The sequence below is a fragment of the Archocentrus centrarchus genome, chromosome 9, assembly GCF_007364275.1.
Source record: "Archocentrus centrarchus isolate MPI-CPG fArcCen1 chromosome 9, fArcCen1, whole genome shotgun sequence".
NCBI lineage: Eukaryota > Metazoa > Chordata > Actinopteri > Cichliformes > Cichlidae > Archocentrus > Archocentrus centrarchus.
Window position 1 is genome coordinate 9,134,298 of NC_044354.1, and position 26,824 is coordinate 9,161,121.

General features: G+C 41.9%; 1 protein-coding gene across 2 annotated transcripts; it reads left to right on the forward strand.

Annotated features, from left to right (window-relative positions):
* Nucleotides 1-240: 240 nt before the first annotated feature.
* plcxd3 (phosphatidylinositol-specific phospholipase C, X domain containing 3) lies at nucleotides 241-26,824 on the forward strand. 2 transcript variants are annotated; one of them, XR_004020389.1, is made up of 7 exons: nucleotides 241-432; nucleotides 11,921-12,177; nucleotides 12,435-12,608; nucleotides 22,360-22,535; nucleotides 23,057-23,158; nucleotides 24,141-24,352; nucleotides 25,887-26,824. XR_004020389.1 is itself a non-coding variant. In XM_030737933.1 (6 exons), exons 1-6 carry the CDS (start codon nucleotides 330-332, stop codon nucleotides 24,295-24,297), a joined length of 969 nt encoding a protein of 322 aa, XP_030593793.1. In that variant the 5' UTR covers nucleotides 241-329; the 3' UTR covers nucleotides 24,298-26,824. The 2 variants fall into 2 exon arrangements, 1 of the variants encoding a protein (XP_030593793.1); XM_030737933.1 differs by having other exon boundaries at nucleotides 24,141-26,824.

The window sequence follows — 26,824 nt, forward strand, 5'->3', positions numbered from 1 at the left end:
TTTTATGGGTGACAAGTACTGAAACATAACTATGTTACGGCTATGTTACTATTACACGTCTAACCACCGAATGTTGCCATATTTAGATCCGTCCAACCGCATTTTCATAATTGTGCAACACGCCTATGTGTGCTGCTCAGGGGGGGTGTGGACTGACTTCTCGGTCGCACTGGTGTGTGTGTGTCTGTGTGTGTGCGTGAGACGGGGATGCTGAGAAAAAGCGAGGCAGGGCGCGAGTGTGTCTGTATGTAGAGAGAAACGCAGAGCGCGCGCTCCAGGTTGGCGCAGGCACCGGTCAGGGAGAACGGATCGTTGTGCAAGGTGGCAGCATGGCTTCTTCTCACGGGAGAAGCGACCTGCGGTTCGCAGACTGGATGGCAAGTTTACCGCAGAGCATGCACACTATCCCGCTCACCAACCTGGCCATTCCCGGTAGGTGTTTTTTTTAATTAAAAAAAAAAAACAAAAAAACAGCAACAACAAAAAACCTTGTTCAAGTGTAATCGGGTGAGGAGGATGCCCATTTCTTTTTAACCTCTCGCATCGCGTATAGCTTTTCTAGTAGACAAGAAATGAGAAATACACCAATTGAGAGTTTTGAAATTATGTTTTATTGCTCCATAAACTGTTTTACTTTGCATTCAATAAAACCGTTACTTTCACTGTACCTCGTTGGAACAAAGGGTAAGACCTGTTGCGCAACCAAAGAAGTGCCATGTATTTGTAATAGTTCAAATGCTTGTGTTGCGATCAACTGCCTAAAGGTTATCAATAATACCCAGATGACGGATTGCTTATCCGCCTGATAAGTATGCAGTAACAAAAAAAGACACCAAGAACCACTCTATAGACTCAGAATAGATAAACCATGCTGCTCTGTTTGTGCTTTTATGCTGGGGTGGTGGCCATAGGGAGACGGAGTGGGATGGGTGCAGTCTGCACACACAGATGATCACAGCGCTTCCCATTGAAAATGAGCTGTCGGACCTTTATCCAATCAGTGTGCAGGTCTTTTTTAACTCCATTCAAATTGGAAATGCTGCTTGTAAAGCCCATCACTGATCTGACTGATAGAATGCCTTATTAGCAGCCGGTTAAATCCATATCCGCTGCCTAGCGATTATCACACCTCCACACAAAGCGATTCGATTCTTCTTTCTCTTGAATTTCTAGTCCTTTGTGCTTCAGTCCTTTTCTCCCCTCTCTTTCTGTCTCACTTTCACTCTTCCATTCCCTCAGTCTTTCTCTTGTTGAACTCCCAATACCTGCTGTGTTTATTGGTTGGCATGTGCAATAATGACATTTCAGATGCAGATGGTTTAGTTGCTTAATGTCCAGGGCATGGCATATTACCAAATATGACCGCAGCTCTTAAGGATGCCAAGACAAATGCAGTCAAATTAGATTTAATGAAATATTAATGAAGACTGAAACAACATGGCATGCATAATCTACACTTGTAATTTTGCTGAATCATGTGCTGTGCAAAACCACAGTCCATCCATGCCAGGGCAGCATGGGAACATGCTCTGTCCCTTTTAATTAGGCATTAATATTTCTTATTGCTTCTGTGGCCTGCAGCTCAGCCGAGGATAGCTCAGTTTATCCTTCATTTGGATACAGATTCTGTAAACATCCACCAAATCTTTGCACTTTCTTGTGTTTGTCTGCACATATTTGCCAAGAAACTCCAGAACACACAGGATTTTTATCCAAGCTCATTATAGCAACAACCATGTGTTCCTATTGGAGTGTAGGTCTTTCAAAAGTGCATCTCATATCACATTCTTTTGTCTCATCAAAGAACGCAGCATTAAGCCTTTGTTCAAGCAGGAATAGAACTGGGACAGACAAGAAACAAAAAGGATAGGAGATCCATTTCCTCAAACAAGTCTCATCTCTCCTCTTAATTGGAGGAATATTATTTCCAGGATGTTACTGGAAAATCCTGCTGTGAAAAACTTATTAAACAACTTGTACAACTGCTGCTGTAACTTAGTTAATTTTTCTGAGCTCATCTTTCAGATAAATTCACCTACCATGCAACTTCAAATATCCAATGACAGTAGTACTCTACAATGTGGGATCATGTGACGTCTGCCACTCTGCTGTTGCCAGAAAACTTCCCAGTCTAGCTGTTAGTACACATAACCTTCTGAATGATTGACAGTTTATTTTAGGGTATTGTGGTGGCAGATTCATTACTGTCAGATTTTTATAATGTTTTTCCTATGCTTCAAGTAACCAGTTAATGAGCTAATGCAGCCAAATTATTTGTGCATATAGCACATTAAAGATACTCAGAGTAGCAGGTGTTTGACAGCTCCAACAGCTGTATAACAGATGTGTAACAGATTGTATATACTTACCTGTTACCTTTGAGTGGATCAACCTGAAAATTTTTAATGTGAGAGCATGTTGTCAAGTATTGCATTCTTATTATTTCTTGTTACTTTGATTGTGTGATTGGTGAATAGTTTTACAAATTAAAATGAGACTGAGGTGGTGAAGGTCATCTACCCCGATAGTGTATGCTTTTATTAAAGCTTAATATAGGTCATTTTTTTAAAAGTCTTTTTTCATTTGGAGGCCCTTAATAAGGTACAGCTAGATCCACAAAGTTTTGGACAATGATACAATTTTTGTTGTGTCCATCTGCACTGTAAAGTATCATTCAATGAATTTGGCTGAACCTGAGTTGTTTCTGTGTGTCTTTGTCACATCGTCAATACACACAGTACCATTGGAATCCATGCATTCCTATGCACAAAAAGAGCCTCCACCACATTATACAGAGGGTGTTGTATACCTTGAATCATGGGTTATTCCGAGCCCACTGCATCGTTTTTCCCCCATCTTTGTGGTAGAGATCAAGAAATGTCCAAAGAATACTGTTCCATTAAGCTTTTGAAATCCTCAAAAGAAGACATGAGACTTTTAAAACATCATCAAAGTCAGCAGGTTTATATTCAGCAGGATAAGAAATGTGCTTTGAATAAAATGGTCTCTAAATTAGAACTCTGTGGTACAATACAGAGAGATGGTAGCAGAGGGAAAATGGTATTCCTTAACTTTTTGCTCCTCCAGGTAAGGGGCAAACCACTGCAAAGTCTGATCCTGAATGCTAACAACATGATTGAGACAATACAAGACAGAGGAATGATCAATTTTGTCAAAACTAGCAGGTCTAGCTGAATTGAAACCACATGATTTTCAGTCCAAAAACACATGTGAATCATTTGACACTTAAAGGAGAGCTGACTCAATGCTGTTGTGAAACCTAGAGAAAAAAAAATGTGTCCAGGAAAAAGAGAGCTCTCTGCAGAGAGCTTTTACAGTATATAACAACAATACTGATTTGTTGTTATTGAATACAGTCAGGTTTAGTTTTTTTTTTTAAACCCACAACACTGGGACAACTATTGTCCAGTGGTTTATTTGGAATAACTGCACATTTATATATTTTTTTATGTATTATACTGTGACTCATGACACAGCACAGTTGCGCTGTGGCCGTTTGATTAATTATGTAAAGTAATACACACTTTCATGATCCTAATCCTGCTAATCCCCTGCAAACTACCTTGTTTGAGACTTAGTAACATGGTAGCATTTAGACATGACTCAGCTTTTTGTATTGCTACCTTGGCCTCTGGCTGTGCCGACATATTGAGTCTACAAAAGTCAAATGGCTTGTGCCTATACTAATTGGGAATAGGTTGAAGGGCTGTGCAGGAGAGGAAAGAAAGATGTAGTAGAATATTAAATATTTGGGTCATTAAAGGGAGAGACAGTGAGGGAGAGGGAGCAGTTACCTTTCTTGTGTTACCAAAGCTGATTAGTGGTTGACTGTTTTCTTGAGGCTATTGTTAGATCTGCCAGGTGAGTGCTGCAGACTGCCTGGCTGCACATTCCTCTCACTAAGATGGCCAACAGAAAGGTGTGCTGCCAAAGATACTGTGAATTTCTTTCTCTGTCACCATGAAACAAGCTTAAGTGGGGGAAGGGAAGCTCTGTCACGTTTTTACTACCATAGTAATTAAAATGTATTTTCAGTACTTTGTGTGTTGGTAGGTGTAGAATTTGAAGTGCATGCTCACTGGCATGTACAATATCTGTGTCGTGCAGGTGTTCATGATAACTACATATATTAGTATTAGAGTAGTAATACAGTATTAGTCGCTTATTGTGAAATGCTCTGGGATTTTTTTAAGCAGCTAAAATATTTAAATCTATTGTCTAAATATGTTGTAATGGTAAGTGAAACCATATCTTTTCTTTCTGGATTGTTAAAGCTGCATTAATTGATATTCAGCCACTGTGAACAGGAGAACTGCAGAATAGGCTGCCAGGATGCAACAATTTATTTACATTAGAAATCTATTATTTATATGATTTACACCCTGAACAGGATAAGCAGAAGAGATTAGATGGATGGATATATGATTTACTCCTTACACAAAGACTTAGTTTCATTGGTGCCATTAACAATATTAATCAAAATGACTTTAAAAACTAGCTGCTGAAACCCACTAAATAGAATTTCTAAGTTATTTTATTTTGAAAGGTTAAGGTTGGCATTGTCTTGTTCTAATTTCAGACTACAATGAAAAATAATGATCATAATAATATTGTGATGATTTGGCCAAAATACCATCACTGCATGCAAAGATCTTTAAAGTTACTTTCAAAGTATACAATAGCAGAAAAACTGTAATTACATTATTTAGTGCTTCTCTAGTCATACTGCCCGCTGAAAGCTCTTTAGACCAGAAGTCACATTTTAACCATAGATTCATGCAGTCTTTTGTTCCATACACATTAAGTACTTTATCTGCTTCACACCCTGGCCAACCTAGAATCACCAGTTAACCTAACATATGTGTCTTTGTACTGAAACCCACACAGACACAGGGAGAATACGTAATCTTCACAGAGAAAGGCCCCAGAAAGGAACCAGAAACCTTGCTGTGACAGGCGACAGTGCCAAGCACGATAACACCATGCCACCTCATTCCATTACATGTAGATAATATTGATTATTTTAATAACAGGGGGGCAAAAAATGAACTTACAGTCCCCAATGCTAAATTTTCAGACATGCACAAGGCTCACGGGAGCTATTCTTAACCTCCTGAATAACAGCTCAAGGCGTTAGGTAAGCAACGAATAGCAGAAATTACCAAGGGAGATGGGTGCAGGCAGTTGTATTAGGTTAAGATAGTCTTGCAAGAAGTAACAACCAATCCACTGTAGAACAGGCATTTTCAATTTCAGTGGATCCCTCTGGATAGAGGAAAAGGCTTGCCCAGGACTTTCAGCTGTAAAAGGCCATTAGTCCCCCGACTAGATCACTCTGACACCACTTAAACCCCTCTGGAACAAGATGGATGAATGGTATTAGATGCCAAGATAAACACTGGTAGTGCAGATGTTTGAAGAGGAGGAATCAGTCAGTTCAAACAGGATATGATAAAACAAACAAACAAAAATCTTTGTTCGAGAGATGTCAGTCCTAGAGTTATTTCCTCCTATAAATCTATATTTGTGTATCGTGATCCCTCTTAATCTCAGTTGAATTTTGTTAAGCCAAAGATATTGTGTGCATTTTGCCTGTTTGCAGCTTATGAGATTTTTATAGTTAGCAGTTTTTTTTTCAAAGAATTCCCTTGTTTGCAATATTGTATTATGATGATACATAGCCATTGAACTTAATATATTTGTAGACCTTTGAGTTTTATAAGTTGTTTAAAGTAAATTAAAAAATATTGTAGAATCCAGAAGAAATTGCTTAGTTTGGAATTCTCTACTGGCTCTTTTCCCCACCATTTGGAGTTAATTGCATTTCCAGCAGAGATACTTATCTTAATAGTCACATAGTCTCATAGTCAAATAATTCAGCCTCATCAGAAATACAGTGTGCACACCACCACTTAAACAAGATGGGGGGAAAAAAAACTGCCAAGACAGGAGACAAAGTGAGATTGGAAGGAACTGAAGAGGAGTTTGAGAAATAGGTGGATGCTGAAAATATATGGCAAAAGTAACAATAATTACTGTAAAATTATTGTGTAGAGTTTATATCTATGTTGTAGTAACATTTAGCTCATCTCCATCCTGTCACTTTCCATCCCCTTCTCATTTTCTCCTCTCTTCTCCTCTTCTCGCCACTCCTCTACTCGGCATCCTAAAATAGATCTAAAAAGAGTCCATGGTGAGTGATAATGTTTTGTAATGAAAAAGGGCATTAACCACCAGTGGTCCTCTCTGAATGGTCTGCTCTCATTCAGTCAGAATGACTCAGTTAACAAAGGTCAATACTCTAAGGTAAGAATCATCACCCACCACCACCTTCATCAACATTGCCATCATCATTAAATGGATCTCTCTGTCTCAGCTTGTTTAAGGCTCTTTTGTTGTCTCTGTTGTGCTCTTGCTCGTGTTCTGGCTCATGTGTGCACTTGATACTGACATGTCAGGAGAAAGAGTTCCTTAAGTTTATTTTTTAATGAAAGTGCTACATTGTTCAACCACTCTTAGAGTCTCTTAAAAAACAAAGTGACATTTACTTGTGTTATTCTGGGATATGGTTCTTTTCAGGATGTGTGTGTGTGTTTTTTTTTTCTTTGCACACATCTTCAGTTTCATCAAAGTTAAAGTGATCAGACTGCTTGACAGTAGTTTGTTTTGATATTGTTTGCAGTAAGCAATTCATATCAAATATTGGTCTGTATTTATTATTAATGTCTTCCCCATTAATTACATATTTTGTATAAAGAGAGAAAAGTTTGCTGTCATGGCAGTGTAATGAAGGTTTTGTACTTTTGTATATTATTGTTGTTTACTGGCTCCGTTTGGTGGCAAAGATCATCCACTATGTGGGTTTGTTATTGATTTACCTTTTTTTTTATTCATCATAACAGTCAACAGAAGTATCACAGTCACCACACATCTGCACTCTGGTAAAAGCTAAGAAACAACTGTACTTCTTAAGAAAACCTAAGTGGGCTAAATTCCTGTGTCAAATTCTTGATACCATTTACAGAGGATCAGTATAAAGCTTCCTAACTGGAAACTTCACGAACTGGCACGTAACACGTACAGCCCAAGACCAGGAGACTCTGCAGCAGGTGATTAAAGCTGCCCAGAATGTCACTAGTACCCATCTATGGAAAATAAGTGATTTAAGAATTGGCACTATATAAATGGAATTGACCTGAAAATTGAATATACTATATAAGACATCCCACCCCAATTACAGCTTGTTCACCTTGTGGACATCTGGCAACAGTACAGAGGTATGCACTGCCATACCACTGTGAGATTACCAAACTCATCCTCCACACTACACCATGAAAAATTACTTATTGTTTTTAAAAAGTTTTTTTTTTTTTTTTTAGCATGGGGATCTACAGTTTCATTGTGCAAAACTGCGATGCACAATAATAAGTGAAGAACAACTCTGATATGCATTGTAAAGAGTTTACTGTCCATATGCCATCCTTGCATGTGAGCTCTGAGGAATATGTAAGCAGAATTGTGTAACATATGGTATATTTTTTTGTTTCTCCGGCTTATGTTGTACATTCGGGATTACGTGTATTAGCATGAAGCCCACCAACCATGTGTTAATGCTCAAAACAGTCATGGTAAACTAGTGACTGTTACTGTTGTGAGACAAACCCAAGTCTTGAATCATTTTGTACCTTCCAGTGCTCTCATCGGTGTCATTGTGTGCATTATGATGACATTGATCTGAGGCTAATTACCAACATATGCACATCTTGCTGGTATTAATAAACACTGAACGTGACAGAAGATAACCCAGTCCCATAGTGTTTTTGCACCATAGCTTCTTTTTGCTTCTAATGCTAAAACAGAGCGACATTTTTGTTCCTGTAGACACGTTTGAAATTGGCTCAGCTCTGAGCTGCAGTTTTTGTGAGAATGAAAACTAATTGTGTGCACAGTTTGTTTCAAAAACTGAAATGATTCCACACATTTCCAAATGAATGTTTTTCCCTTGAGAAATGGCGGACCATCAAGGTGGAGCATAAACAATAATTAATCATGTTCAGGGCTCAGGCACCATAATGGTATTGAATTGAAGTTCCCACATCTCTGCACGCCTTTCTCTGCAAATTCTCACAGATGTTCTGCACACTTGGCAAAAGATTTGTCCCTCCAGGGTTGATACTGTCTCAGCTTTTCCTGTGAGATTGTGTCTCTCTGCAGTATGGCATCAACCATAGGCTTTTTGTCATGCATATTTATAGAAGTGCTTGTTAGTAATGGAAAACAAACCTTATTAGTTTCCCTTAGGTGTTTGGCTTTCATTAAAAACTAATAAAATATACGGTAGTTTGTTGCTAGATCCTTGGGGACTGTTGGATTTAATTTATATCTTATAACTGTGTTTCGTTCCCTAACATAACAATAAATATCTCAGGAAAATTCCAGTGAGCTGTGCAACTTGATGGGCATGTAGCTATTACAAGTGTGTGTATTCAGTTATTCAGTTTATTGGTTAAAGTCAGCAGTCACTTCAGTAATAAAATAATTGTTTCCCTGATTTATTTTTTCAATGAAAGGAGCCTAACCTTACCTAGTTTCACCGTTTCCTCACTTTTACCCAGAACAATATCTAAAGAACTGCAGGCCTCACTTGCCTCATTTAAGGTCAGAGTTGATGATTCAACAATAAGAAAGAAACTGTGCAAAAATTGCATCCATGGGAGAGTTCTAAGGAAAAACCACTGCTGACCAAAAAGAACAAGGTTCGTCTCATATTTGCCAAAAAACATTCTCATGATTCCCAAAACTTGGGAAAATATTCTGTGGACTGGGGAGACAAAAGCTGAACTTTTTGGAAGGTTTGAGTCCCGTTACATCTGGCGTGAAACTAACACAGCATTTCATAAAAACAACATCATATCAACAGTCAACCATGGTGGTGGAAGTGTGATGTTCTGGGGCTGCTTTGCTGTTTCAGGTCTTAGATGACTTACCATAATTGATAGAAGCATGAATTCTGCTCTCTACCAGAAAATCCTGAAGGAGAATGTCCGGCCATCAGTTCATACCCTGAAGCTCAAACGCACTTGAGTTATGCAGTGGGACAATGATCTGAAACACACCAGCAAGTCCACCTCTGAATGGCTAAAAAAACAAAACAAAATGAGGGTTTTGGAGTGGCCGAGTCAAAGTCCTGACTGAGGTCCAGTTGAGATGTTTTGGCATTACCTTAAATAGACTCTCCGTGCTTGAAAACCCTCCAATGTGGCTGAATTAAAACAATTCTGCAAAGAAGAGACTCATTGCCAGTTATCGCAAATGCTTGAATACAGTTCTTGCTGCCAAGGGTGGTACAACCAGTTATTAGGTTTAGGGGGCAATTACTTTTTCACATATGGCCAGGTACATGTAGGATTGAATAGTTTTTTGGGCATTTTGGATTTACTTGGATTTACTTATGGTTAACTTTGTCTAATATTAAAATTTGTTTGATGACCTGAAACATGTAAGTGTGACAAATATGCGAAAAACTAAGAAATCAGGAACAGGGCAAATACTTTTTCACAGCATTGTAAGAGTAAATTCAATAGTATTATTTTTACATTTATTACACGACTGGATAATGAAATTAATTTTGTGATGATGATTATTTGTTGCTGCACAACCTTCAGCCCTAAAAAGAAAATGTTTTCTGCAGAGGCAGCTGTTGTGGCCGGTTAAGGTCATACTCTTCCACTCTGTGACCCTGGTGGTGTGGCTTAGCCAGTAGTGATGCGACTTGCTGCCCTGCCCCAGGATTCAGCTGTCTACTCAGCTTATGGTCATTCTCTGTGCCGACTGTGAAGACCTGGCACTGCTGTATAGATAGCTGAAGGTCAGTGCAGGCTCTGTGCCAGTGGTGGTGGAAGGTGGGGGCGTTTGTCTGCCTAAAATGTAAAGGGGGTAATAAAGAAGCAGCAGTCACTGTGAAAGGAGCAGGACAAGCTAATTGCATAAATTCCATATATTGGAAGTATTTATTCCTCACACACAGTTCTTATCACAATATCTGCTAAATTGTTCCACTGTTTATTTATACAATTGAAAAATAAACACACTAGTTTTTTCACAGAGTGCTGCCTATCCATTCATGTAACTTGTTTTTTGTTTTGTTTTTTAATCTCCTGAGGCTCTTAGATGTCTGTATCTGAGATTTTTGCTGCCACTCCGAAAACAGTTGTGATGCCCAAGGCACCAAAGATGACATTTGAAACATTTCACAGCATGTATCTTTTTAGATATAGTTCCAGGGCTTGTTGGGAATGCTCCAACAGAAGAAAAAGATCTTTAAATTTTGATTATTTGAAGATATTAGTGAGCACCACAGATGTGTGCGAGCAGTTTAGTGGCAGGTCCACTTGTTAGCAAGTGTGTCTCAATTTAGTCCAGGCACTTTTTCTGTTAGAGGGCTGTCCTACAGTAGTTTAAAGCTAGGGATTCCTCACATCAAGAGTGAGTAAAATAGCTGTCATCCAGGTTGTAAATTTGTTAAGTCAAAGTTTTTTTCTTTCTTTCTTTTTTTTGCCTTCAATTTACAGAAAAACTATTTTTATCTGAAAAGGAAAATGCAAATGTAAAATGACAAAAGTTTATTAGAAAATGACCATCAGGAATTTGATTTCCATGCGGCTGTGTTTTGTTAAGATCATATGTAAGATGGATATATGGAAAAAAAAAAAAAGATACAGTTATCTGGAAGAAAGTAACATATCCATGATGAGTTTGAACAGCCTTTCACAAGTAGAAGTGGTCCTTATTCAGAAAATCTTTAAAGGTCTGAAACTGACTTGACCAATTTTGTATGTTTTAAATGGAACTCTGGAATTTTTTATTTTTTTTTAGTGGCAAATTTTCAGAGATGATCAAACAAACAATGGAGGAAAACAATCAACCGATCCAAATCCATCCACTCATTTTCTTACCTGCTTATCCACTTCAGGCATGTGGGGCAGACTGATAGTAGAAATAGCAGTAAGGGGAGCTGGTATAGCTCTCTGGGTTGGGCAAGTCACCTGTATGTTGTAAGGCTAATGCAGAGGCCTGGGTTTGAAACTGCCCTGCAGCCATTTACTGTGCATCTTCCCCCTGCTCTTTCTCCCAGCTTTCCTGTCTTCTCTCCACTGTCCTATCCCAATAATATATATTTTTTAAAAATCATATCTAAGTCACAGCCCTTTGTGTTGAGTATGGTAAGCACTTACAGTTCACTCTAGAACAAAGAGAACTGAAAGGATATAAACTTTGCCCTTTACCTTTATAAATTTTGGGCACAATTTCCATCTTGTTTGAACAACTTTTGAGCTCATTCCCCTTCTCACATTTTCCATGTTTATGTTACAGTTACAACATATCCATAATATCTGAGGAAGTTAATCAGGTGGTGAAAGCCACAAGCTTCGAAAAGAACATCTTTGAAAGTCCTTGTGTTGAGAAGTTTCTTGTTTAGCCGCTTCTTCCAAGATGAAGAATCAATGTTTGGCTTCAAATTGAGGGAATCTATTGGCTAACTTTCTTTATTTTGTATGGGGACTATACTGTAACAAGGCATACAGGGAAATAGTAACCTACCAACAAGTGCAAAACTAGCAAAATATTTGTGCTGTATAAGGAAATTGTGAACTCACTGCATTGTTTGCCTCAGAGACTTTTGTTCTGCCTGTGAAATGTGAAGGATAAAAAATAAATGTGGCTTTCTTCTTTAAATGTCAGAGTTCATGATTTGCAACCACGGATGCTGTTTTTCATGTAGTTAGTATTGTTACCTTGGTTTTCAGCTATTTCTCAGTAATGACCCCACTTTGATTTGTCTCCCACCAGAAACTGATACCTGCAGTAGTCAGACTAATGCAGACTCTGTTTTCTCCAGGATCCCACGATTCCTTCAGTTTTTACATCGATGAGGCATCTCCAGTGGGCCCCGAGCAGCCAGAGACGGTGCAAAACTTTGTTTCTGTTTTTGGCACGGTGGCCAAGAAGCTAATGAGGAAGTGGTTGGCTACACAGACTATGAACTTCATGAGCCAACTGGAGGCTGGGATCCGCTTCTTTGACCTACGCATCTCTACCAAGCCCCGTGACCCTGAAAATGAGCTGTACTTCGCCCACGGGCTCTTCAGTGCCACGGTCAGCAAAGAGTAGAGTTTTGATGGTTTTTGATGTGATGAATGTCTAGCAATGCTTGTGGTTGCTAAGTGATGTTTGACCATCTCTGCGTGTATGGCAGCGTATTTATATTCGAGTGTAGACTGAGAGGCTAATTATACAAGGTCCTTCAGAGATTTTAAGTACACAGTTCAAAGTCTGCATGTTTACATTTAATATCATTAAATCACTAAAGATCTTAATGAATAATGTGGTTATTGTTCATCTTTTTGTTTTAGGTCAGAGAAGGCCTAGAGCAGATCAGTAGTTTCCTGTCAGCTCATGCCAGAGAGGTGGTCTTCCTGGATTTCAACCACTTCTACGGCATGCAGAACCTGCACCATGAAAAACTGGTGACCATGTTAAAGGAAGTGTTTGGAGAGAAACTCTGCCCAGTTGTTTTTGCTCAGGAGGTATAAATACACTTAACTTTTAACGGGGGGGGGGGTTAAAAGCAATTACATGAAGCAGGAGCAGCTGAACATTTTCTTCTGATGCTTCTTTCATCTTACCAAGAACTACTTTTTTATCTGAGTTCAAAAGACTTTGGGCAATTATTGTTTTCTCAGCGCTGCACAACAGTGATTTTGTGTTTTGATCACTAGTGACGTAAAATTATGGTTATTACATCTCTAATCATAGTTTGTTTTTTTCACTCAGAACATGCCCTTTTGCTTAAAAGACAAGTAGAAAAGTCTCCCTAAGATGAGATTTGACTCTTTGCTGGCTTTCCTTTTGCTTTTTTTTTTTGTTCATCTCCCCCTCCTCCTGTAGTTGAAACTTAAAACCTAATACCAGTTGCTCTACAGTTTATGAACTCTTCCACCATCAGTGTCACCACTCTAAGATTAAGCACCTTCCTGTTAGGTGCTCCAGCTGAGTGGAAAAAAAAAATGAGGCCAAAAACGCCAATAGTGGCTAGAAGAGTCTAGGGGGGGAAAATGAACTTCTTCTTGTGTCTAATTTCATAGAGGACAAATGAGGACTGTGACTGTGAGTTTATCTACTATTCCCATGTCATCTCTATACCCCACAGTTGCTTTCCTATCCAAAATCAATCCACTTCATCACTCTTCTCCAGCACTTGTTTGGTCTATTTTAAGAAATAATGTCCAGCACACCGGCTAGCTTATTGCTATTACCAGTTATTACCGGTTGCTTACTTTAATCATGAGGGGATATTGTTATTCAGCAGTTATTTTATCAGATGAACTCAACTAAATGTGCTGCTGATGTCCATAATATAAACGGCAAATGTATACATAAGTATGTATTTACTAGGAATGCAACATCTGGCAGACAGGATCAGTGCAGTTCCTTAAAAATAAGATTTTACATTTAGTTTGGTTCATTAAGTGCAGCTCTGTATTGTTCTTTTCTTGAGTGTCTGCTTTCAGAAAAAGATATCTGACAGTTTTTATAACAATTTCTATGAGTAAGGAGCAGCCGAAAGTCTGAAAGAACTGGATAAGAAGATGTTTCATTCTGAGCAGAATTAATTAATTCAGTTATATCCACTTTTTTAATCTGCTTCACTTATTGCCAGAAGTATTCACTCACCCATTGTTGGAAAGACCGACCTACTGGGCATGCGCCAAGTAGCAGTATAGCAGCAACGTAGCAGTAAGATCGGCAGTGGATGGCGAGTGCTGGAGTGGACTATGAGGGAAAACCTTAATACCACACATACTATCACGCATGCCTACTGATGTTACTGTGCTGTTCATATGCCAAAGCCTGATTAAAGTACACAACTGCATGTGATGGGCTGCTGAGTGTTCTGATCGACACACCGGGAAGACACCCAATATCACCTATACAGTCCTTTCTGCTAGCGCTATCTAACAGAGGTCCTTCGAGCCGGATAGGGCACCTTTTCCTGGATTGAGAAGCAGCCTTCCAGCATGCAGCCATATACCTCCCAGCCAGAAGTGGTCAGGCCACGTCGCCAGGTACAGCCACCATCCCATCTTCAAGATTACGATCTGACTAGAGGCTACAGACACGTCGAGCGACCTGCCTCTCTTCACACAGCAGATCAAGCACTAGTCGACCATCAGATGGGCCAGCCTCATTTGGAGGGAGTAGCGAAGGTGACTCCATCACACTCTGGAATCTCAAGCCCTATCAGCCAAAGTCACTGGGAGATTATGGACTCATTTAGTGCATCCCTGGAAGAGGTAGGGCAAAAGGGGGAGGGGCCTGAAGTGGACACACAACCTCTTGGTTTCCGCCCTATTAGCCCATTCCCACAGCCTGGTCGACCACCGCAGTCATCCCCTTACCATCGGCCATGGGAGAGAGGGCCCTCGCAGGCACCTCAGGAGGCAGTCAGTCAGTATGGGTTGCCTATGGTTCCCGAGAGCAGACAGAAATCCCATCCTGATCATCCTGCAATTAGTTATGCATCAAGAGTGAGCCCTCAGTCATTCCTCCTAAACAGGGAAGGTCAACCGTCTTACATACCTGCTACTGGCGGAACCTCTGCAACACAGCATCAGTGTTCACCTCAGCTCCATGATCCTCCAGGCCCGGTTAATCAATCCTACCCGCCACATCCCAACGGGCCACAATCCGAAAGTATAGACAGGGACCAGCTACTATCTGAGTTTATGGGAAGGATGTTGAGTGAGTTGCAGATCGTGAAAGACCAGGTAGCATCCCTGACACCCAGTAAGCCCCCACCATCAGTGAGCCAACAAAGAGCCTTCCCCTCTTCTCATGACCCCTCTTCTGTTGTATATCCGACCTCCTCCTTCACTCTTCAGTCGGAGAGGCCTCCCTTTGCCTCACATGCTGGTGAACCCACTCACTCCGGGCACCAGCAACCACAGATAGGTCCACCCAAACTGGAGTATATGCCCCTACAGAGGCCTCAGTCTCACAGACCTCACTACGAAGCTTCCAGGCAGTCCAAAACGGTCCCGGCTGTTAGAGAATATACCTACCGTGGTCCTACACCCACAATACCAGACTTTGTGTCTAAGGATCCGAGTGAGTTCATGAGACTGAAGATAGCTCTGGATAATCTGCTACCACCTGATGCTACAGAGCTATTCCGATATCAGATTCTAATGGATCACCTGAAGTTGGAAGAAGCCCGCCTTATCGCAGATTCCTACCTCAACTCTCTGTTCCCCTACACCGACACCATGGCAGCTTTGAATGAGAGGTATGGCCAGCCACATAAACTGGCTCTCATGAAGATTGCGGAGGTGATGGATTCACCGAGTATTCGACGAGGAGATACTGGAGCATTTGAGAGATTCGCCTTACAGATCAGGTCCCTCGTTGGCATGCTTAACACTCTTGGCCCACAAGGGGAAGCGGAGCTACGATGCGGGTCGCATGTAGAGCGACTTCTGAGCAAGTTGCCAGGTGAGATGAGGTCGGAGTTTCGCAGACAGATGGGTCGCCAACGTGGAACAATGTATACTCTGTTTGACCTCTCGGAATGGCTCCAGTATGAAGCCTGGTGTCAGAGCTCAGAGATACCCCCTACGGAGAAACGAGGACAGGGACGAGATAGGAAGTGGGAACACAAGCCACCAACCCGTTCAACTACCATTCTGCATGGAGTGGAGGAATCAGGGGGGAATCAAGCTCCTAAGCCAGCCTCCTCGTACCTGAATCAGCCAGCCAACAAGAAAGTCTCATCTAAGGCCTTTTGTCCCTACTGCAACAAAGAGGATCACTACCTCAGCCAATGCACCACCTTTAAGGCATTCAGTAAGGATCAGATGTCTGAGTGGATCCAGACGCATCATCGCTGTTGGCGCTGCGGACGTAAGCATCAGGCAGCCCAGTGCACACTGAAGAAACCCTGCAGTATCTGTAAGGGCCGTCACCTTCAGATCCTACATGAGGTTAACTCTAAGAGTGCTCGGGAGGATTCCTGCCTGATAAGCTCAGCGACCGATGTCTTATATCTGGACAAGCCCAACGAGTACAGACGAGTCCTCCTCAAGGTTGTCAGAGTCCTGCTCCATCACGAAGGAAAGAGTCTTGACACTTATGCCGTGCTGGATGATGGGTCAGAACGTACCATCCTTCTCTCCAGTGCTGCCCTGACCCTTGGTATTCAAGGTACTGATGAAAGCTTAGCCCTAAGAACGATTCGCCAAGATGTCCAAACCATTAGTGGCTCCTCTGTATCCTTCCAGATATCCCGTGTATCCCGGCCGCATACAACCTTCCAGATTACCGCAGCCTTTACAGCTAACGGTCTTGGGCTGACTGACCACTCCTACCCAGCCACCGTTCTAGCTAAGTATAAGCACCTCAAAGGACTTCCTCTGCAGCCATTTGAACGGGTCCATCCTTTATTGCTCATTGGGGCAGACCACACCCACCTCATAGCACCTACTGCACCAGTTCGTCTTGGACCACCTGGGGGTCCAGCAGCCATTAAGACTCGGCTGGGATGGGTGCTACAAGGACCAACTCAGCTTGTGCAAAGACAGCTGTCACCACAACAGTGCCTTTTCCTCTCCCTCAGCCCTGCAGAGCTCGAACTTAAGAAGAACGTGGAAAGGTTGTGGCAGCTTGATGTCTTACCCTATCGTAGTGAGAAGCTGGCCACCAGATCCCGAGAGGATCAAGAAGCCCTTAACCTCCTAGAGGCCAAGACGACCAGGATTGAGGTGAATGGGATCTTTCGCTATGCCACACCATTGCTGCGGAAGAAGGACTTTCCTTGCTTCCAGGCCCCGGAAGAAGCGGTGATGCCCGGTCTTAGGAGCATGGAAAGACGCCTGGCCAAAGATCCTGTCAAGGCAGCCACATACAATGCTGAGATTGATAAGTTAGTGGTCACAGGCGCGGTAACCAAGCTTCCCTCAGACACCACATCGACTGGAGAACGTTGGTACATCCCTCATCATATGGTCAACCACAATGGCAAAGACCGCATTGTGTTTAACTGTTCCTTCCAGTACGGTGGCCTCAACCTCAATGAATGGTTACTGCCTGGTCCCACCTTGAGTCCCTCTCTCCTGGGTGTACTCCTTCGGTTTAGGGAGCACAACATCGCCATCAGTGGAGACATACGTGGTATGTTTCACCAGGTGCTACTCTTGCCGGAAGACAAGCCTCTTTTACGGTTCTTGTGGCGCCACATGAATAGAGAAGAAACCCCGGCGGTGTACGAGTGGCAAGTACTGCCATTTGGGACCACTTGCAGTCCTTGTTGCGCATCCTTTGCTCTCCAGAAGCACGCTTTGTCACACAGTCGGCCTGAGGAGGATGTGAGATTCTCGGTGGAGAGGTGCACTTATGTGGACAACTGTCTACAGAGCTTTCCCTCAGCTACAGAAGCCCGTCATCTCCTTGATAAACTAAGAGATCTCCTAGCATCTGGCGGGTTTGATATCAGGCAGTGGGCCAGCAATCAACCTGAGGTCATTAGCCATCTTCCACCAGAGGCTAAGTCCCCTAAGTTGGAACTGTGGCTCTCCCACGACAAACCAGAGGCCACGGAATCCACCCTGGGTCTGAGCTGGTGTTGCGACACTGACCACCTAGGCTTCAAGGGCCGAAGGGCGACTTATGGTGCCCCTACAATGAGGAATATATACCGGGTTTTGGCCATGCAGTATGACCCCCTGGGGATCATCCTTCCTTTCACCACCCAGGCAAAGGTGATCGTCCAGCAGCTGTGGGACAAACAGAGGGAGTGGGATGACCCTGCACTCCCTGATCACCTTCTCCAAGCATGGAAGGTTTGGGAAGCTGAACTTCAGTACTTGCCACAGATGAAATTACCTAGGTGCTACACCCCAAGTACAATGGATCATCCGGAGGTGATCCACGAGATTCATGTCTTCTCAGATGCCTCTGAGAAGGCTTATGGTGCGGTAGCCTACCTGCGTTCAGTTGATCTGGCAGGCCAAGTGCACCTGTCCTTTCTTCTGGCCAGATCCCGGGTAGCCCCGCGGAAGCAGCATTCTGTGCCCCGCCTGGAACTCTGTGCAGCTTTAACCGGAGCTCAGCTGGCAAAGGTGCTCATGAAGGAGCTCACCATAGCAATTCAAGAGGTCACCTACTGGACAGATTCCACCACAGTCCTACACTGGTTGAACTCAGAATCCTGCCACTTCAAGGTATTTGTGGGCACCAGAGTGGCTGAGATTCAGGAACTGACCAATTTGAAGGCATGGCGATATGTGGACTCAGCCAGAAACCCGGCTGATGACCTCACCAGAGGTAAGAGCCTGAGAGACTTACTTGGAGCCAGCCGCTGGACACAGGGCCCACAGTTCCTCCTACAGCCTCCCAGTGAATGGCCATTGAGTCCCTCTGAACCCGCCGGCAATTATGAGGCAGAGCTAAGGAAACCCGCCTTCTGTGGAGTGATAACCTCACCACCTCCTGGGACTGATGGAAGTAAGCACCGCAGTTGGCAGGACTTAGTAGAAGCAATAGCGGAGGAGCTCCACGGGGCCGCAGGTCTGACAGGACAGCCTCTAGCTAATACCTACAAAGAAGCTGAGATCCTGGCTATGAGGCGAGTCCAGATTGACAGTTTCCCAGAGGATTATCAGCTCCTAAAGACAGGTAAACCCATTCCACATACCAGCCGATTATTGTGCCTCTCTCCTGAGTTTGACAACTCCAGCCTACTTATCCGTGTTGGAGGCCGGTTGAGACAGAGTGAAGACCTTGATCGGGATACCGTACACCCCGTTGTCTTAGACTCCAACCACCCGAACACTAGACTCCTTATAAAGGACTATGACTGCCAACTTGGTCATCCTGGACCTGAGAGAGTGTTTGCAGAGCTCCGCCGAAAGGTATGGATCCTAAGAGGCAGGGAGGCGGTACGCAGACACCAAAGAACTTGCCTGGAATGTTGCAAATGGAGATCCAAACCAGCCTGCCAGAAGATGGTAGATCTTCCACCTCCACGCCTCAGGCTGTTCAAACCAGCATTTCACTCTACCGGCATAGATTGTTTTGGTCCCTTCATCGTCAAAGTAGGACGCCGTAATGAAAAGAGATGGGGTCTCTTGTTTAAATGTTTGACCACTAGGGCCGTGCATCTGGAGGTACTAGCGGGAATGGACAGTGATGCTTTCCTAATGGCCCTTCGACGATTCATTGCCCGCCGTGGGAAACCTGCGGAACTGTACTCAGACCAAGGGACCAACTTCCGAGGTGGAGACACTGAACTCAGAGAGGCTTTCAATCAGCTCAGTCCGGAACTACAACAGCGCCTGGCTAAGCAACAGATCAGCTTTCATTACAACCCTCCTGCAGCACCACATTTTGGTGGGGTATGGGAGCGGGAGATCCGTTCAGCTAAGACGGCACTTTATACCACCCTCGGTTCAGAGGCGGTCACTGAAGAAGTCCTAAGGACAGTCCTCATCGAAATTGAGGCCATCCTCAATTCTAAACCCCTCGGATATGTCTCGGCAGACATAGCAGACCTTGATCCTGTGACCCCCAACTGCTTGTTGATGGGGCGGCCTGATGGCTCACTTCCCCAGGTTGTGTACCCCAAGTCCGAGCTCCTGAGTAAGAGACGCTGGAAACACACACAAGTGCTGGCAGACAGATTCTGGGCGGCCTTTGTAAGAACCTACTTGCTTGGACTGCAAACCAGAGGGAAGTGGCAAAGTCCCACGCAAGACATCAGAGTAGGAATGGTTGTGATGCTGGTTGACCCCCAGTTACCTCGATCATTGTGGCAGATTGGGAGAGTGGTCAATGTATTTCCAGGACCAGATGGACGAGTCAGAACAGTGGAGGTACAGATAAAGGACCGCGTGTACACCAGACCTATCACCCGCTTAGTAGTGCTCCCAGAGATAACGGATCAAGAGGACCACCCCGACAAGAAAGATGGACAGTAAGTCGGCCTTTCCAGGGAGCAAATTTGGACTCAAATTTGGGGGCGGCAATGTTGGAAAGACCGACCTACTGGGCATGCGCCAAGTAGCAGTATAGCAGCAACGTAGCAGTAAGATCGGCAGTGGATGGCGAGTGCTGGAGTGGACTATGAGGGAAAACCTTAATACCACACATACTATCACGCATGCCTACTGATGTTACTGTGCTGTTCATATGCCAAAGCCTGATTAAAGTACACAACTGCATGTGATGGGCTGCTGAGTGTTCTGATCGACACACCAGGAAGACACCCAATATCACCTATACAGTCCTTTCTGCTAGCGCTATCTAACACCCATCTAAATCATTTAATTCAGGTGTTCCAATCACTTTCATGGCCACAGGTGTATAAAATATGGACGAGTCTGGGTCTGTCAGTTGCCAGGAGAATGGTACTTGTCTGACTACATTGGGCCAAGTGTAAAGTTTGGTGGAGGGGGGATTATGGTGTGGGGTTGTTTTTCAGGAGTTGGGCTCGGCCCCTTAGTTCCAGTAAAAGGAACTCTTAATGTTTCAGCATTCCAAGACATTTTGAACAATTTCATGCTCCCAACTTTGTGGGAACAGTTTGGGGATGGCCCCTTCCTGCTCCAACATGACTGCGCACCAGTGCTCAAAGCAAGGACCAGAATAGAATGCCTTTATTGTCATACAGAATGAGATAAGGACATGGATGAGCATGTTTGGTGTGGAAAAACTTGATTGGCCTGCACAGAGTCCTGACTAGGGTTTAATATTTTTCCCGAAAATGACATGAATCAAATCCCGGGAAATGACGAGCCATTTCCCGGGAATCCCGGGAAAAAGTTTATTTATTTTTTTATTTTAATTAGGCCTTCTGTAGCCTGTGTCGGCCTTAACCTATTGTGATATTGTAGAGGTAGCTTTCCAGCTATGTCCTGTTATGCCCAGTAGGGGGTAACGTTGGCTTGATTAACGCAATAAAACCTACATCTGGACATTCGAGTGCTCGAGCTATGCGGTGTTGTATCGTTCCTCAACACTCCCTTAACAAATATAATTCGAATATTCCTCCATTGTACATGGAATTATACCAAGCTATTTTACAATTGCTGGTGCAAAACAATACGGTTCATCTCCACAGCATTGATAATGGCTCAGCCACGCTGTCGTGGCGACATCTGTTGCACTATATCTCCACCAGTGGAACGCTGTAATAGTCATTGAAAAGTTAACTACCGTACTACACTATAATATGACATAACACAGGGCCTTGAGTAACGCACTACGACTTGGTCATTGCCATTCTGGCAACAGCAAATTTATAACACCGTGTCTGAGGGTTAAAGTAGGTTCGCTGTGAATCGTCTTTTGAAAAACTGGCCAATCCTTATAGCCTAAAAAATATACATTTTACTCAACTCCATTTTAAAAGCGAAATATGTTAAAGCAATCTATTTCATGATAATTTCTTCACACATTAGGCCCGTATCCTAATTCATGATTGTTAGTAAGCGGCTGCAAACGAGGAAAAGAAACACTCGAAGTTAAACAGATATTTCTTTATTGTTCAGGGCAGGCATATTTTATAGGCTATATAATGCAATATAACAATATATAATAATATAAAATTATATAATACAAAATACCTTAGGGTAAACACATTGCCTACGATTTCAACAAATTAAAGAGGAAAAAAGCACAACTGTGTAATACCTCTATTAAAACGCTTGAGATGAAGGCTGAAGCCTTAAACGGAGGCTGAACGTGCCTGAAATGAAGAGTAATGCTTTTCGCATTAAACGAACTCTTCTCTCAATATTTCCTTAAATTTAACATTCTGAAGCTTTCTTTTCTTTCTGAAAGTCAAATCGACGCGCGCGACTTTTTTCCCGGTTTCCCGTCTAACGTTTCCCGGGAAACGGGAAATGGTTCTGATCGCATTTCCCGGGAATCCCGGATCCCGGGATTAAACCCTAGTCCTGACCTCAACCCAATAGAACACCTCTGGGATGAATTAGAGTGGAGACTACGAACCAGGCCTTATCATCCAACATCAGTGCCTGACCTCACAAATGTGCTTCTGGAAGAATGGTCAAAAATTACAGAGGGTGGGCTGACATCATATTAAACCCTATGGATTACAAATAAGATGTCACTCAAGTTTATATGCATGTGAAAGCAGACAAGCGAATATTTTGGCAATATAATATATATTGAGGGTTTTTTTTTGTTTTGGTTTTTTTTTATTTCCTCAGTATCTCTGTCTATAAATTCCTGCTACTGTGAATACCCTCCTCTCACATTCAGGTGACTCTGCAATATCTGTGGGAGAAGGAGTACCAGGTGCTTGTCTTCTATCACCATCCCATGGCCCTGGAGGTGCCCTTCCTCTGGCCAGGCCAGATGATGCCTGCTCCCTGGGCCAACACCACTGACCCAGAGAAGCTGATTCAGTTTCTGCAGGCATCAATCACTGACCGCAGGTACATTTATATCCATATGCCCAGTGTCTGGTATACAGAAGATGAAATGAGGCAAAATCTCTGTACCCTGTCAGGTTATCTGCATGCCAAATATTTTAATCACTTTAATTAATGTTTTTTTGTTTCATTAATTTGAATGTATGTTTTATAACTTCACAAATGAGCCAAGCACAATGGATCATTTAATCATGATGTAGATATATTGTAATGCTTACAGTAGATGTCTGTAACAAATAATTTCATTTGCTGCAGGCTCATTTGTTTTGCTTACTAATTTCCTCAGCTTGCTGCTACAAGTAACTAGCAACTTGAAAAAAAAATCAAATGCAGTATATGCAATTAAAAACTATACTTTTACTCTGTGAGGTAATTCATTCAAAGGTAAAACAGATTATTTTATATAAGTTGCACTTCTGTAAAATCAAATGTATTATGGTGTCTTGTTTAAATAGATACAATAAAAAAATACCAAGAAACTTAGAGCAAAAATCAAATGTAAATGCTCAGTGTGTCTCTTGCAGGAGGAAGGGGACATTCTTTGTCTCCCAGGTGGTTCTGACACCAAAAGCCAGCACTGTGATGAAGGGTGTGGCTAGTGGACTGAGAGAGACAATCACAGAAAGGTATGCATACCTGTTTATGTGCGTGTTTTTGTGTGTTTTGTGTTCATGATCGGTATTACACTAGGCCCGGAAAAGATACAGTGTAAGCACCAGTGATGGTACACAGTCTTTTTCCACATGTACACAGACATTCACTTCACACCTCAGGCACCAGAGCCATCAGAAGTGATTTACCCATAACAGCTCACACCAAAAAAAAAAAATCATGAGCGTGCATACCCTTACAGATACACACTTTAGGAGTCAAATGTGAGTCGTGGCATTTTGCGACCGCAACCAGAGGCATGGTAGTTTCTACAGGTATCCCCAGGCATTTGACACTGGCCTAATTTGAGTTATTGTTCTTTCTTGTTTTTTATTTATTTATTTTGAAACAGCTGCCATAAACCAGAGGCAATTGTTCTCACGTTTCTCCTTTCTCTTTCTGTCTCCTCTTTCCAGTTATGGTACACAACTTTCTTTCTTAATTTACCCACAGCTTTGTCTGTTTCACTCCCTATTAATGTCCCCAGTTTGTTAAAAGCCTCAAAAGCAAAACCATCAATTTTCCTGGCATGAATTATTCATTTGATAATTCCACTATCAGCCTCTCTCACAGGCGTTTAGTTACTTTGATGTAGGCATCCTTCAGAATTCCATCCAAGCATTTTGCAGACAGACTGCCAGCATTGGACTCAAGCAAAACAAGAAAGCAGGCAATGAGGAGGAAACAACTCATAGATTTTTTTTTTTTTAATGCAGAAAGCTACTCTTCCCTGTTGTTTGGCTCACATGAACATGTCCAGCATGTTCAGAGTGTCCTTCACACAGCTGGTGTCTGGCTTGCAGACATCACATGCGGCATCACAGAGATCTTTTATCTCAGCATGCCCCTCTCTGTGTTTAACCAACTGTGAATCATCCCTTCCTCTCTCCTTTTTTGACATTATTTTTTTCCCCTTACACTCTTTCCACTAACGTCATGTTTATTCATTTCTCCCAGGGCTTTACCAGGTATGATGCAGTGGATCAGATCTCAAAGACCCGGGGAGAGTGGCATCAACATCATCACAGCTGATTTTGTGGAGCTCGGAGAATTCATCAGTGCCGTCATCACCCTCAATTATCACCTGGATGATGATGACGACGACGCAACCTGAGAACCCGCAGTGGGAGTCAAGGAGTGCAGTCACTGCCACTGATGCTAGTGGTTGGGTCTGTGCTCTCACTTTATTCTCTTTGGCATTTATTTCAGGAGGGGGAGCTAAGCTGCTCCTTTCACTTTATTTAGGGCTATAGTGAGATGAGAGGTCAAGTGGAAAAAAGGGGATTGAGGAATTACAAGTTCGGCGTGGTAGACAAAACACTGATGTTTGGCTGGAGCACTTTGAGAATGAAGTTTTGTTTTGTTTGTGTCCAATTTTAGGGGATCCAAAAGATCTTTGACTTTTTTTTTCCAAGTAAAATGTTTATTTTCTTTATTCCCTATGCTGTAAAAATCCCTGCTTTTTCCACTGATCAAATGCACTGTTTTCCTGGCTTACCACTTCATCAAGGGTAGGTTCCTCTGAGCATATCAGCCTTCTGCTAAATGTATTGGTACATCAATCGTGGTATTCTAGTAACAGTGACAGTTTTTTCAGAGGCTGTTTATAATAAGTCTGTGTATCTCAAATTTTAGGCTGGTGTAAGTATCTAGCAGTTGTATGTCTTGTTTGGAAAATCTGTCCAAGTAAATTCTTTCTTTTTTGTTTTTAACAATATGCATCTTTGGTCAGATCACTGCGGGTGTTTCTGAAAACGCCTCCAGCAGCTTGAATACAGAGTGTGATTAAAAAGTGTTGTTCCAATGTGTTTATTCAATACATAGACAAAAAATTAACTGTTTCCATTTCTTTCTGAAGCAGTAGTCTCTCGTGGGATTTTTCACTCACTAAGTCTCCACTGAAGCCAGCTTGCAGCAAAGACATTTATTAGACACCTGTGTAATATAAAACTATTAATTGATTGATTGAAATCCTTCATGCAGTAATTCAACACCATATTGCAAGAGGGAGTGAGAGTGCAGCTTGACTGGCCGACAAAATGTTCCAATCATGTAAGATGTATTCACAGCAGTCTCTTGTGCATAAGCACTAAAACAGTAATTTTCGCATTATCTGTTTGACTCATATTTCAAGACAAGCATCAGTTCTCACTGTTGGAAATGAAGTTGATGAAACAAGTCATTTCTAATGGTTAGGCATCCAGCATGACATATTTTTTGTATTCCATCGTGGGTGTTGAGTCGTGATAGCCAAGTATAAAAATACAGTATATCTGGGTACCACCGTCTGCATTTCCTGTGCTTGCTGTTTGCCCCCCGTCTGCCTATCCTTATATATATATATATATATATATATATATATATATATATATATATATATATATATATATATATATGACATATATATGTCTATATATGTCATGTCTTTCATTACAGCAGGTGATAAAACTGCTTCACAGCCACTCAGAGACTTATTTTACTTTGCGTTAAAAATAAACAAAAGTCAGGGGCTCCTGATTTGGCATCAGTGTTTTGTCACTACGAAAATAATACAATATATGTTGAGTTAAGATATAGCTGTAACTCTTTAGTATCTTCATGTGTTTCATGTTTAAGAATCCCTGAATTTCTGCTCTATCAGTGCTAGTGCAATACATTCATTTCTTATTTACATTTGCTGCATTTCATTCTTTCGCTACCCAGGTTTCATGGAAAGTACACAGAAATGACATCCAAAAAGACAATGGAAACATCATCTATTGCAAGATTTTATACATTATGCATGAAAAAAAAAAAAAACACATACTAGTCAAATATCCACACACCTCATGTGTGGCATTTTCTGTAAAGAATGTATTCTGCCAGGACAGTGTTAAGAAGTTCAGTAATGTAAAGCCAAAAACAGAAAACTTAATTCTTTGGATTGGTGAATGTATGTGTTTTGTGCGTATCTGTGCCATTTCTAAAAGTTTCATGTGAGTGACTGAGTTTCAGCTAGAAAGTCATGTTTATTATGCTTCAATGTGAAAATGAGTTAAAGTTTTAGAGTTTAAAGATGTGGTTTCATGTTAAAATGTTTTATATTGTGGAGAGTTTCTACATACTGTAACTGCAAATAGTATACTGCCGATAAATTGTAAAATATTTAGATTATTGTCACTAACATTTTCTTAATTTCAGTGAACTACCATACCGCCCTTGTTTGTCATATTTATTTTATACTTCACTTCCTCGCATGAACTGAAATCTTCTACATGTACTGTTTTCCGTACAAAAACAGGGTCCATGAGGTTTGTGCATAAATGTTATTATTTTCTGCATATTGTTGAGCATGCGTGCATCTCAGCTGGAAATGTTCCTTCCCTTTAAGACAAATGTCTAAACCAATTTATTTTTTACAGGTTGCACTCTTACTAGCCCATGCAGATTATGAATGAACCCACACAAATGAGCAAACTTAAAAATGCTTGCAAACTGTAACTGTTGTAAGGACATTTGTGTCTTTCCTGGTCCAAACTGTTGTCACTGCCTTTATGTTCTGATGTGAAGAGTCCTTTGCTGTTGTAAAACTCGGAAACCTTTGTTCAAAGTGACTCTGTTCTAAGTGGAAAATGGCAGATCAAATAAAGCTTCTATGCCTA